The sequence below is a fragment of the Neomonachus schauinslandi genome, chromosome 12 (genome assembly GCF_002201575.2).
Source record: "Neomonachus schauinslandi chromosome 12, ASM220157v2, whole genome shotgun sequence".
NCBI classification, from domain to species: domain Eukaryota; kingdom Metazoa; phylum Chordata; class Mammalia; order Carnivora; family Phocidae; genus Neomonachus; species Neomonachus schauinslandi.
In genome coordinates this window covers 46,281,387-46,296,487 of record NC_058414.1, presented here as the reverse complement: position 1 = coordinate 46,296,487, position 15,101 = coordinate 46,281,387, and the positions used below count along the sequence as shown (strand labels likewise).

The 15,101-nt window shown below is 36.8% G+C and overlaps 1 protein-coding gene across 6 annotated transcripts in view; it reads left to right on the top strand.

The window, feature by feature from the left end:
* The window catches only part of DGKB (diacylglycerol kinase beta), a 666,176-nt gene extending 655,256 nt beyond the window's left edge, over nt 1-10,920 (top strand). For all 6 annotated transcript variants that reach the window (XM_021689586.1, XM_021689590.1, XM_021689588.1 and 3 more), the window contains one exon: nt 10,205-10,920. In XM_021689586.1, coding sequence (XP_021545261.1) covers nt 10,205-10,312 — 108 coding nt within the window. In that variant the 3' untranslated portion in view covers nt 10,313-10,920. The remainder of the gene's footprint in view (nt 1-10,204) is intronic.
* The last annotated feature ends 4,181 nt before the right edge of the window (nt 10,921-15,101 follow it).

Here is a 15,101-nt window from a genome sequence, read left to right as displayed (position 1 = left end):
AGACCAAAGTCTCCTTACTGATTTTCTGTCTGGATGATTTATCCATTGATATAAGTGGGGTATTAAAATCGCCCACAATTATTGTATTGCTATTGATTTCTCCCTTTAGGTCTGTTAATATTTGCTTTATATATTTCGGTGTTTCTATATTGTATGCATATACGTTTATAAACATTTTATCTTCTTGCTGGATTGACCCCTATATCATCATGCAGTTTGCTACAGTCTTTGTTTTAAAGTCTGTTTTGTCTGATATGAGTATAGCTACACCAACATTCTTTTTCATTTGTATGGGAGATATTTTTCCATTCCTTCACTTTCCATGTGTGTCTTTACTTCTGAAGTGAGTCTCTTGTAGGCAGTATATAAGTGTATCTTGGTTTTGTTTGTTTGTTTTTTAATCCATTCAGCCACTCTGTATCTTTTTATTGGAGAATTTAGTCAACTTACATTTAAAGAAATTATTGATGGGTATGTACTTACTGCCATTTTGTTCATTATTTTCTGGTGTTTTTATAGGTCCTGTCTGTTTTTCTTCTTTTCTCTCTTTCCTTGTGGTTTGGTGACTTTAGTGTTGTGTTTAGATTCCTTTCTCATTTACTTTTGTGTATTTACTATAAGTCTTTGCTTTGTGGTTATCATGAGATTCACATATATATCATCCTATGTATATGACAGTTTATTTTTAAGTTGATAGCAACTTAAATTTGAACACATTTGAAAACTGCATTTTTATCCCACCCACATTTTGTTTTTTATGTCACTTTTTACATCTTTTTATTTTATATAACTAATTAGTGTAGTTTTAGTTAATTTTAATACTTATGTATTTTAGCCTTCTTAGTAGCTTTATAACTAATTAATCCACTACCTTTACTATGTATTTACTTTTTCCAGTGAGAACTTTACTTTTGCATGCTTTCCTGTTATTAACCAGTACCATTTCCTTTCAGCTTAAAGAAGTTCCTTTAACATTTCTTCTAAGGCCAGTTTAATAGTGATAAACTCCTTTAGCTTTTGCTTTCTGGAAAACTCTTTATCTCTCCTGCAAATCTGAATGATAACCTTACTGAGTATTCTTGGTTGGAAGGTTTTTCCTTTTACCACTTTGAATATGTCATGCCAACTTCTTCTGACTTGCAAAGTTTCTGCTGATAAATCTGCTGATACTCTTATAGGATTTCCCTTGTATATAACAAGTTGGTTTTCTCTCTCTCTCTCTCTATCTGGTTTTAAGATTATCTCTTTAACTTTTGACGTTTTAATTATAATGTGACTTAGCTTGGCTCTTTGGGGGCTATGTGGAACTTTCTGTTCTCCCAGGACCTGATATCTGTTTCCTTCTTTAGGTTAGGGGAGTTTACAGCCATTTTTTCTTCAAATAAGTTTTCTGCCCCTTTCTCCTAGGACCCCTATAATGCAAATGTCATTCCATTTGATGTGGTCCTGTAGGTGCCTTAAGCTGTCTTCATTTTTTTAAATTCTTTTTTCTTTTTGTTGCTCTGAGTGAGTTTCATTTCTTTATCTTCCAGCTTGCTGATCTATTCTTCCACTTGAGTCAGTTGCTGTTGAACACCTCAAATTTGTTTTTCAGCTCAATTATTGTATTCTTCAGTTCTGTGACTTATGTTTGTTACTTTTTTTCCCTATATGTTATCTCATTGTTGAAGGTTTTGTATGTTCATCCTTTCTTCTCTCAAGTTCCATCAACATCTTTGTGATCATTCCTTTGAATTCTTTGTCAAGTAAATTACTTATATTTGTATCATTAAGATGTTTATCCTGAGGATTTGTCTTGTTCTTTCATTTGAAACATATTTCTCTGTTTTCTCAGTTTGTTCGACTCTCTGTTTCTATGTTTTAGGTGAAACCGCTACCTTTCTCAGTCTTGAGGGAATGGCCTTGTACAGGTGATGATCCTTCTCATTTAACCTTGCCCTAGCTTTTGGTTGTCTCTTGAAGCTTTTTGATTTTCTAAACCACATAATTTGTTCTTGATATGTCTCTATTTTTAAGTATGTGCCAAGACCTGTCAGTAATCCAAAAGGAGGAATCTCATTTAGAATCTATTTTCAGGTAACAGCTTTTAAAGGATGGAAATGTTTACAGTCTATGGGGCCACATGTGTAATCATTGCTAGTCTGTAGACCAGGAGATCTGGAGTGTCCCCTGGGCAACAGTTGCAAAAACTAGGGATTCAGATGAGACTAGAAGCTTCTTTCTGGAAAGTTTTGTGGAGCTGTAGAAAGGCCAAGGGGGTGTTCAAGGATGGTGTTCTCCACTTACATTCCCTAGGAGTGCTTCTTAGACTCTAGATGTATGGAAACCTAAAGCCTGTCCCTCAAGCTGAAGCTCTAGGCTAAGTAAATAGGCCTTTTTCACAGGAAGACTGGGGTTGTGTTTCAGGCTGCTGTCTGTGCAGTGCACTGAGGGTCGTGGACTGCCAAGAACTGTCTTTCCAATTGTTACAGTCCTGTGGAGCTCTGGAATGCCAGGTCTCTTGGCCACCAGGGCCAGGCAATCAAGGGGTGCTCCCAATGGATTGCATGTGCCCACTTTTTCAGTAAGGCAGATGGAGAATGTTTGGTCTGTGCATGCATACCAGCTTTAGGCTGGGAAAGGGAGAATGCTGGGATCATTCATACTTATCAGTCCCAGCCAGAGGCCAGGGCAATGTTAAAATCCCCCCTACTCGCAGACTTTAGCTAGCAAGTGGGAGGACTCTATGACCATTCATGTTTTCCTGCCCCAGTCAGGTAGAGGGGGAGCATTGCAACCACCCATGACCTCCTGCCTCAGCAAGCACCACAACGACTTGTCTCTGTCCATTCCAGCAAGGCAACAGGAGGGTGCCACATCCAAGCTCATCCACCTGTGCTAGTAGGCTGTGTGGAGAGAGAACTGTCTCCAGAGAGAATCTCAACTGTCCCTTTCCCCTCCAGCTGATGCCACCAGATCAGCAAATGGGAATCTTCCTCATGTATAGTCTAGGTGCTTTTCAATTTGCTGGGTCTCAGGGCAAGCAAGACAGCATGTAAGCCCTCCAAGAGGGGAATCTTTCCTGTAACATTTTGGGAACCTCAAATGTCAGCCCCGTTGGTTTTCTAATCCAGACTTTCTCGGGATCATCTCTCCAGTGCACACAGGAGCTGGGGTATTCAATGTGGGGAACCAGTCGCTGCCTCCTGCTTCTCCAGGAGAAGTGCTTGTCTGATGATATCCCTCCCTACTGTGTGTTACTGTGCCAGGGTGGGGCTTTTCCTACCCATCTCAGTGTGGTTCTTTTATCCTTTGTTGTGGAGAGCAGTTCATCTAGTTTTCAGATATTTTTCAGAGGGAAATGATCCATATGTAGTAGCAAATCTGGTATGTCCATGGGAGAAGGTGAGTTCAAAATCTTCCTACACTGCCATCCTGGATGCCCCTCTTATCAGAAAACTTAGTAAGCCCTTTGGTGAGTAGCCAGGGCCTCCAGGGACTGGATATTGGACAAGGTGTTCAGATGACCTGAGGAAAAGAAACACTATGCCTTGTAATAAAGGGTAGTGAGAATATTTGGTGTTAGGGAATAGGGAGCTAGGAAAGAAAAATCCAATGAATCATGTGGAACTTGCCTGGAGAATGAGTCAGAAAAGACTTTCCTCTCTTATCTCAATTTTAGCTGGGCTAACGAAAGTTGTTTTTGTTGTTGTTGTTGTTGTTGTTGTTGTTGTTGTTTTTTATGTTATGTTAGTCACCATACAATACATCATTAGTTTTTGATGGAATGATCCACGATTCATTGTTTTCATATAACACCCAGTGCTCCATGCAGTACGGGCCCTCCTTAATACCCATCACCAGGCTAACCCATCTCCCCACCCCCTCCCCTCCAAAACCCTCAGTTTGTTTCTCACGGTCCATAGTCTCATGGTTTATCTCTCCCTCCGATTTCCCCCCCTTCATTTTTCCCTTCCTTCTTCTGATGTCCTCCATGCTATTCCTTATGTTCCACAAATAAGTAAAACCATATGATAATTGACTTTCTCAGCTTGACTTATTTCACTTATCATAATCTCCTCCAGTACCATCCATGTTGATGTAAAAGTTGGGTATTCATCCTTTCTGATGGCTGAGTAATATTCTATTGCATATATGGACCACATCTTCTTTATCCATTCATCTGTTGAAGAGCATCTCAGCACTTTCCAGTTTGGCTATTGTGGACATTGCTGCTATGAACATTGGGGTGCATATGGCCCTTCTTTTCACTACATCTATGTCTTTGGGGTAAATACCCAGGAGTGTAATTGCTGGGTCATAGGGTAGATCTATTTTTAATTTTTTGAGGAACCTCCGCACTGTTTTCCAAAGTGGCTGTACCAACTTGCATTCCCACCAACAGTGTAAGAGGGTTCCCCTTTCTCCACAACCTCTCCAACATTTGTTGTTTCTTTCCCTGTCCATTTTTGCCATTCTAACTGGTGTAAGGTGGTATCTCAGTGTGGTTTTGGTTTGGGTTTCCCTGATGGCTAATGACGATGAACATTTTTTCATGTGTCTGTTAGCCATTTGTATGTCTTCTTCAGAGAAGCATCTGTTCATCTCTTCTGCCCACTTTTTGACTTGATTATTTGTTTTTTGGGTGTTGAGTTTGAGAAGTTCTTTATAGATTTTGGATACCAGCCCTTTATCTGTAGTGTCATTTGCAAATAACTTCTCCCATTCTGTGGGTTGCCTCTTTGTTTTGTTGACTGTTTCCTTTGCTGTGCAGAAGCTTTTCATCTTGATGAAGTCCCAAAAGTTCATTTTTGCTTTTGTTTCACTAGCTTATGGAGATGTATCTTGAAAGAAGTTGCTGTGGCCGATGTCAAAGAGGTTACTGCCTATGTTCTCCTCTAGGATTTTGATGGATTCCTGTCTCACATTGAGGTCTTTCATCCATTTTGAGTTTATCTTTGTGAATGGTGTTAGAGAATGGTCAAGTTTCATTCTCCTGTATATAGCTGTCCAGTTTTCCCAGCACCATTTATTGAAGAGACTCTCTTTTTTCCATTGCACATTTTTTTCCTACTTTGTCAAACAATAAAGTTGAGGGTCCATATCTGGGCTCTCTATTCTGTTCCACCACGACCAAGTGGGATTTATCCCCAGGATGCAAGGGTGGTTCAACATTCACAAATCAATCAATGTGATAGAACACATTAATAAGAGGAGAGAGAAGAACCATATGTCCTCTCAATTGATCAGAAAAAGCCATTTGATGAAATACAGCATCCTTTCCCGATTAAAACTCTTCAGAGTATAGGGGTAGAGGGAACATTCCTCAAGTTCATAAAATCCATCTATGAAAAACCCACAGCGAATATCATCCTCAATGGTGAAAAGCTGAGAGCCTTTCCCTTAAGATCAGGAACACAACAAGGATGCCCACTCTCGCCCTATTGTTCAACATAGTACTAGAAGTCCTAGCAATAGCAATCAGACAACAAAAAGAAATGAAAGGTATTCAAATTGGCAAAGAAGAAGTCAAACTCTCTCTCTTCGCAGATGACATGATACTTTATGTGGAAAACCCAAAAGACTCCACCCCCAAATTACTAGAACTCATCCAGCAATTCAGTAATGTGGCAGGATACAAAATCAATGCACAGAAATCAGTTGCTCTGTTATACACTAACAATGCAACAAAGAGAGAGAAATTAGAGAAACGATTCCATTTACAATAGCACCAAAAACCAAAAGATACCTCGGAATAAACCTAACCAAAGAGGTAAAGGATCTATACTCTAGGAACTACACAACACTCATGAAAGAAATTGAAGGAGACACAAAAAGATGGAAAAACATTCCATGCTCATGGATTGGAAGAATAAACATTGTTAAATGTCTATGCTACCCAGAGCAATCCATATTTTCAATGCCATCCTGTTCGAAATTCCAGTGACATTTTTCAAAGTGCTGAAACAAACAATCCTAAAATTTGTTTGGAATCAGAAAAGACCCTGAATTGCCAAGGAAATGTTGGAAAAGAAAAACAAAGCTGGGGGCATCATGTTGCCTGATTTCAAGCTATATTACAAAACAGTGATCACAAGACAGCATTGTACTGGCACAAAAACAGACATATAATGAAAGTTCTTTATAGAGAACACAAATGTCTAATGGGAATAAACACTGTTTACTGCTATGAGATATAAACCCCTATTCTGTCATGTTTATGAAATTATACTTCAGTCCTACAGTCTTCAACAATAATACTTTTATGGGAATAGACTTTTGTTTAGGGCAACTCAAAGAGATGAAACAGGTAGCATCTGAATTACTTGTGTAAAATACTTAGCATAATGCTCAGCACACAGCAAGAGTCCAATCTTATAATTTTTTGATTTTGTTATTACTCTCAATATTATAATTATGAAGTTACACTATGTAACACTGATAATACAGTAGAAACAAGAAAACTGTGCCTTGTAATCCTTGATTTGGTTTCCATGTGTGCATTTTTATTTTGTACTGAAAACTTATGAAACTGAAAACTCCAATCAAATTTTTTTCATGTTTAGATTTTTAGATGTGTCTAATCTTAATATGTAATAGGAAGATAGAATTAGGAAGAGTCATGCAACTGTAGAAGTGCCTCCCTTGTGCCACCATTGCTTTGCAAAGGAATAAGTAATACGCAGAAATGAAGAGTTTTTATAGGAGGACACTATTGTATTACCGACAGTATTTATCTTTCGTTTTTAAAGCAAAGTTCTACCTTCATACAGCCATCCCAGCTTCTGGAAGCCCCATCACCCACAATTCTCTCTTATGAGTGCCCACGATTCTCTCTCAGTTATAAATTTCAGATTCTCTTCCAAACTAATCAAAATCAAGTTGCAAATTGCTGATAGCTGGTGCTCGGTAAATATTTGATGTATTGAAAAACAGCTAAGAAGCAACTGCTTGATTGTTGAAAGATGGAAGCAGTCGAAGATTGCTGAAAATTTGGCTCATGTCTTCAGATTGCTGAAACTTAGTATATTCTAAAGTCTTTAGGGATAAAATCTGCTCCTTACTCATTGTTTTTCTGGTAGATACCACGGTCTCTAAATAAATAAATAAATAAATAAATAAATAAATAAATAAATAAATAAATAAATAAATAAAATAATACAAGACTATGGAATGTAGGGGTGCCTGGGTTGCTCAGTCACTTGAGCATCTGACTCTTGATTTTGGCTCAGGTCATGATCTCAAGATCATGGGATCAAGGCCCAGGTTAGGCTCTGTACATCGCATGGAGTCTGCTTGTGATTCTCCCTCTCAAAAAAAAAAAGAGAGAGAGAGAGATTCTCCCTCTCCCTCTGCCCGGCCCCTCACTCGTGCCTGTGTGCACACACACACTCTCTCTCTCTCTCTCTCAAATAAATAAATAAAATCTTTAAGACAAAAAGTGTAGAATGTATACAAAATAGGCATCTGAATCATTATTCCATTCCTGGAGATGCCCTCTTAACCAGGTTCCCTCACATGGGCAGTCTGAACCTAAACTTACTCTTAATTAAATCTCTACAGCTTTCTGGAGCCTACATTGGACTTTCTGTGACCACACCATTAACTCACTTGAACTGGAATTATTCTCATCCTTAATGGAGTCCTTTTTGCTTATGCTCAAATATACAAGGACATTTAATTATCCAGTGAGATTACCTATGCAAAGAGCCCAGATACGTAATAGGCATTTCCTGAATGCTAGTTTCCGTCATGTTATCTCCGCTAAAAGGAAAACACAGCCAGTTGTTTTTCATTTTCATAAACAATAGACAATAAAGATAAAGATTTAATCTTTTATGGAAATAATGTTAGATTAAAGAAAGAGTTGTATACTTAGACCATAGGCATGATCAAACAACCAAAAGGACAGGTTTTAGATAATTTTAAGAACAGGAGTGGCCGTCATCTTGCTTAGAAACTGAAAACTAGCACTCCACAATAGTAACATGGATTAAGGATCTCGTTGTATTAAGAGCACTGAATGAAGGAATAGCAACATGTTATTTTTTTCAAAAAAGAATTGCCAGTATAAAGATAGCCATGATCAAAAAAAAAAAAAATTCAAATGCAGAAATAACAGAGTGAACAAAATCTCATAGCCAATAATTTGTGGTACTATGGTTACACTTAGTCATAAATTATTACTAAGCTTATATAAGTAGAATGATGTATTTCTTCCAAAGTCTTAGAATAATTTGCTAATAATGACCTTATTTTCCAAAATGTCCTAATACTATTCATACCCTCCAAAGAATTTAGTCCAGCAACTGTGAGTCAGAAATATGTATCTTCTTACTTTAGCTGCTAATGTTCTATTTGAATCTAAGGTTATCATATAAGTAATATGTGATAACTTCTTCCGCAAGCATTCATTTAAACATTGTGTTTTTGTGTAAAAGAAGTCACTTTTATTTTCATCATTAAAAAATAGTGCCTTTCTGCTTAACCTCCTATTTCAGTTCCTATGATAGGTTGAACATGCCTGTTAAATTTCTTTTTCCTACTTGACTAGAACTTCTTGGGAGCATAGATTGTGCATTATTCATTAAAAGTTCCTGGTAAGGTGTCTGAAGCATAGTAGGGGTGCAATAAATTTTATGAAATGAATAAATGAATGAATGATGCTGTATTAGATATTATACAAACCTAGGGTTCAGGGGGATATAAAAATTCATGGCATAATCTAAAACTGAATTTATTAAGAGAGAACATCTGGTAGAGATCTTTTTCAATCTATAAAAATGTGCACATTCTGGGATCTTAACTATCCAGCTATCAATTCCACAGTTCATAAGATAACAAAAATAAAATCATACATTCAGAGAGTTTGGGACTGGCTTAGCCTACTGGCCTTTTACAGGTGCAATTTATTTTTACAGTAAAGAGAAGAACACTGAATCTTCCCAGAATAACCTGATTCCAACAGACTTAAATAAAGTTGTTCATTTTTCCAGGTTTTTGACATACTTCTGTCTTTCTAGACTGTGAAGTGAATCTCCATTTCCCAAAAGCCCCAGTGCTGATTTTAATGATCCTGTCCACGTGACATACATTTTTTTTGTTTGTTTTATTGCTATTAGTGAATGACAAGTGAAGGATATTCATTTTAACTTGAAAATGTCAGGGATGCACTTTAAGAGATATATTTTTGCAGCTTTTAATGAGGTGGTGTTTCTTTTTGAAAGAAATACTCATCTCTGATGCGGGTGCTGTGCAGGTGACAACTGATATTTAATAAGCGATGGTTCTTGTATTAGTCGCAGTTCTCTAAAGAAAATGTCTCAGATTGCTTTTGAAAAACTCCTAGCGTCACTAGCCCAAAGGCAAGATGTGACCTTTTTATTACATAATGAGAATCATTTATTATCTTACAATGTATCTTAAAGTCACAGACAAAATGCCACTTTGATAATTGCTTTCAATTAGCTTTGAGCATAGCATATATTCATAAAATGTCTTCTCTAATTTAGACTTGAATTAGAGAAAATTGCAGACATAACCTACTTTAAGGTTGTCTCATTTAAGGTGATTCGTAGTTTTATATCAAAGAAATCAAAACGAGTAGCTTTAGAACAGTCTCTCACAGTGTTTTAAGCAGGCTTTTCAATATTTGATTCTATTCTATTACCAATTAATTAACAAATTAGAAAGCTAGTTCATCATTTCTGACCTTTTTTGCACGTTAACTTTTGACTTTCATTCCTAATGACTGTTTTGAAATTAAACCTTGCAGTTCATGTGGAAAGAGAGAAACAATCTGATTAACAAGATAAATAAGGCTTGCCTTGATCCCCGGTACATCTTGATGTTGGACTGTAACTAGGATTCTGAATACTGGAATGGTGCATCCTTTCCTGCTTTAAATGGTCAGTGAATTATACTAGATAATCATGTGGCTGAAACAAAGAGTTTTGGGCTGTTACCACAAGTGAGGTTAGAGGTAACATGATATTTAAAATGTGATTTCAGTCAATTTTTATTTTTTTGTTAATACATTGAGCATTAGAATATGGCTTAAATGCAAATTCTTGTCTTCCTTAAAAATATTTTTGAAGTAATGAAAACTCTGAAGCTGCATTTTACCCTCGTGGTGTTCCAGTAGCTCATAGAATATTAACCTTAACAGAGATTCTGTGAAGTCGGTATTATACCTGGAGATTACTCTTTCTCTTTCTTTCTCTAGATAAAAATTACACACAAGAACCAAGCCCCAATGCTGATGGGTCCTCCTCCAAAAACCGGGTTGTTCTGCTCCCTCGTCAAAAGAACAAGAAACCGAAGCAAGGAATAAACCCGTCTCATTTTATTCTTCGAGATCTAATTAGCATAATTGGGCCATGGAAACTTATGCTGGAAATCTTTGAACCATTTCAATTCTCTTGCTCATGCAAAATCATGGAATTGGTTTAACAGTTTTTGTTACTGAGCTAATGTAAAATTCAGCTATTAGAAAATTTGTCTCAGTTTTTATAGGCATCTTTGCATGAAGAAGGCAGAAGTTTACATGAAGTGGTACTGCATATTTTTGTTGCATGCATTCCCATAGATTTTTATGTCCCCCATCCATTCCTCTCCCAGTTTCCATTTACTAACCTGTGAGAGAAATCTGTGAGCCATAAAAGGAAATACCATGGGAAACGTGATTCTCCGTGTGATTCCAATTATTGATAAGCACTAATCAGTAATGCTACGATGATCATAACCACAGATTGCGATACTTTTCCCTTTTAGAATCAGTGTCTCAATGACCTTTGAACTATTACTTGAGAAGAAACTTTTAATTGGAAGATTTTATTAAATAGTTGTCTATGATACCTCACTGTATCTAAATAGTTTTTCTTCAACATCTTGATGCTTCTGAGTGGATTTTAAAATTTCAGGTATAAAGTTTTCTTGTGCTAAAAAAAAATAGAAAAGTGATTTTTATTTTGTTTCACTTTGTTTTTAATTCCAGAAATAAGTGAAAACAGAAATAAGTTACTTGGCAGTTAAATTGTGGTAATATGACAAGCCTTATTCCTTTCTGCATGTGGAGCTAGAAGAAAATTCATAACCACACCAGTTAACCAAATAGCTGTTTTAAACTGTGCCTAATATACTATCTCCCACCAAAGATTCAGAAAAAGATGCTTGAGAGAAGTGGGTTCATGTATAATTAATTAGCATTGTGGAGAAAATTTATGGTTCTTATGATTAATTTTTTGATGACTTAAACTCTGGAAAGAGAGTGAATTACCCATTAATTATAATTAAAGTTCTCACCTTATGCAGACAATAGGCCATACAACACAGTCAAAGCTCAGTTCGCTGATTTCTAGCTTTTTTTGGTCATTTATAAATATAGGCATCTGTAATTTTTAATGGATCAGTTAAGTGAACTTGAGAAAGTAAATGATTGTATCAGTTTTGTTCTAGTATAAATTGATACCTGTAAGAAATATCAAGCTCACCGAAGCAAATCACGCATGCAATTAATCCTCTCCCATCAGCCTAGGCCACTCCCATCTCTATGGCATTTCAAATGTTTATTTGGAAATGATGGCCCAAATTGTCGTTTACGGTATTCATGGTATGGTTGGAGTCTCTGTTTAAAGAAATCATGGAATATGTACTTTTCTTAGTGTTTCATTAAATCTATGATTATAAAATGAAATGCTATTCTGACTAGTTTGGGTATTGTTCATTCATATTGACCTGCAGCTCATCATTGCATGTTTTATGTTTTTAAACATGCCATAAGGAAAACAAGTGCTTGAAATGCATGATTTATTAGTTTTTCTCCCCACTCTGCATTAAAGTACTAATGATTTATCAGTTCTGTTTTTCTATTGATTCATGCATCTTTGAATAACAAATAGCATTTAGTGATTCTGTTGAACACATTCCTGTGCATGGATTTATGGATTTCAAGTGAAATTGCTATAATTTTTGTTCTTTGGTTTGAAAACTCAACTGAATGCTGTTATATCAAATAGCTACTCTCAAGCAATGTACTATAATGGAAGATTATGTATAAAGCGTATTATTTTAGTGTTCCAGGAACATTAGATGGTAAATATCAATCAACAATAAGTTTAATTGCTCTGAAAATAAAAGCTTTTGAATAAAATTAAGACATAATTTAGCATTCCCAGGAAAATTATCATTACAATTGCAAATGTGGCACAGTAATCACTTGCCCTAGTATAATTAAAAAAAAAAAAAGTTATTTGGCAGAGCAGTAATCTGGAGCAAAAGAAATCTCTAAACAGTAACAAATGCATTACTGACATAATGTTACATAACACACACATTGATTTCATGTATCTATGGTTACAGGTAATAAATATTTTTACATAAATTGACACAATTTTCTACAATGGGCAGGCAGGCTTTGTATCAAAACATATTCTGAAGCCACCAATTATTTTATGTGCAGTACACATACAATTATGTCTTCGCTACCTTTCATAGTATGTTGTGTGAAGGCAGCAACAGTTTGTGAATCATTCTTAACAATCTGTGCAGTGGAAAGCTACTGAGGAGACAGTGGGATAGGACGAATCAAACAACCTGCCTATCAGACTTCCACAGTTGAGATCAAGGGATGCATTTACATCGGTGTAGCTACAGAATTATAATTAGTGATAATAGTAGTTACATTTTCAGTCAGAATTCATTGGTACAAATAATAAATGTTCAAATAGGGATCAAATGTGACTGTCTTCAACTCATTTTCTAGAGCTACTGACATGCTTGCCCTTCAAGTACACTACTCCTGGGGTTTGGAAAGTAGTTTAAAAAAAAAAAAAAACAGACTTTGATGGTTTTAAAATCAGAGAAGATATTCTTTCCATTTTTATGGCAGCCTCAAGTGAAGCATATATATTTTAAGGAAAATTCTAAACGGAAAGTTATATGGTATATTAAAATATTGAATAACAAATGTTAGCTTTTCAAGATGGAATTTTTTCTTCTCTATGTGTGGGTGTTGGAGTTGTCGGGTCAACCTCTTTAAATATAGTAGACATCATAGTACAAAGTTTTAAGTAGATGAAACCCTAAAGTAAAAAATTAACCCTGGACTTGCAGGGGTCAGAGGAACAGGGGAAAAGAGATATGCATTTTGCTCAATAGTGCAATACACCGAGTTGATAAACAGACATTCCAGGAGAATCCTGGCTATCCAAGCTTCTAGTAGGAATGGAGATGTCTGTGTGGATCCCGAAATTTTAAAGGACATAAGTGTATTTTTCCACATACATGTGTATACCATGTGCATTCAATGCAAAAAGTGCTGGTCAATGTATTTGTGGAGTAAGAAGGTATCCCGTAGAAGGTGAAGAAAACAAACTTTTAAAACAGTTTTCATGTTTAAACTATCTCTGTGACTATAGCCATAACAAAGCAGAAGGCTCAGCTGTTTAGTGTAGTCTACTGCAGGTAGAAATTTAAATCTGATGAATTGTGTATATGTTTCTGCATTTTGTTCTTTTTTGGGGGGGATGGGAAATAATTGCAGTTTTCAAGGGAGAATCTGTTTTGAATTTCAGACTGTATTCTACATGAATGAGACAAAACTTTTAAATGGTTCCATTCCTTTTTGTGTCAGTTTATTGTTTATTGATTATAAAAAGGAAAATGTACCTTTCATGGCACATAGAACTCCCCAACAATTATTCAAATACAATATGTATATTCTAAACCAAACAATGAAGCCCTTGTAATATATGTTGAGGATGTAAAATTTAAATAAATAAATAAACAAACAAAACCCGCAAAAGAGCTTTTATTTTGTGACAGGCAGAAATCGCCCCTTTAGTCTCCCGACTAAGTTGCATTCTATTTAAATAAAATTTGAATAAACTCACACTGAGGGATTCTATACATCCTTATTGTGTTTAAAAACAGAGAATTCATTTAATTACAGTATCTTATTAATTATTTTTCAGAAAGTGTTATATACAATATCGTGCTTTTTGAAATAAAAGTGTTAACCACTCAATTAAGTGTCATTCCTTCCTGCCATTTTGGCCAGATTTGGTCCGTACATGAACTTTTCAAGCAGTTGCCATCAGTCTACCCCCTGGATCTCCGTCTTCTGTCAGGGAGGAAGGAGTCTGGGCATTTGGGGACTGAATTCTGTCATTAAGAATGGAACCATTCTATTTTGTGCTGCTTTGGCCCTGGGTTGCTGCTATGAACGTTATTCCAGCAATTTCAGAGATCCCAGGAACACCAACACACTGGCTGACAGAATTTTGGAGACTGAAAGATGGGGTCAGGGGTTCTGGGAGGACTTAAACCAAATTTTCTGGATGAAACCCATTTTGAATTTCATTTTGTGTAGCAGACTTCAGCAAATCTCTCCTGGGCATTGACTGGGGATCCAATATTTTACAAAGGGGTTACAGCAGGTAAAGGGCAGTAATTCTTTGGGTTTTTTCTACTTGAGGTCAAGATTGGCTACCCCAGGTGTTGGGTGGTGTCCCCGTGGATGTGGTGGCCCCTGGAGCCAGGACAGCACTCTACGACACTGCCATGTCACTGACCAGAATGCTGCTTCCTCCTTCTCTTCATCAAGTTTTGGAATGGGCCCATGCCAGTCAGAAACTAGAAGATTCAGCTTAACAACTTTAAGGTGAATCTGCCTCTGGGAGCTGTAAGAGGACGGAGGTGTCAACTTTAATCCTAGTTGCACATTTGACAGAATGTAGTTCAGAGGAGAGTTACTTAATCTCTCTAAGCCTCAGTCTTCTCATCCGTACAATAGACAGAAATACAGGCCCTGTATCAGGGTTGTTGTGAGGATTTAAGTAGAGATAACTTTCTAACTCATTTTCTTTTCTTTTTTTTTTTTTAAGACAGAGAGAGAGAGAAAACACAAGCAGGGGGAGCAGCAGAGGGAGAGGGAGAAGCAGGCTTCCCGGTGAGCAGGGAGCCCGATGTGGGGCTTGAGATCCCAGGACCCTGAGATAATGACCCAAGCCAAAGGCAGACGCCCAACGACTGAGCCACCCAGGTGCCCCTCTAACTCATTTTCTATCAGCAGCGGCAGAAGACTCCTCTTCGTCCCCACTTCAGTCCTTTCTCTACAATAC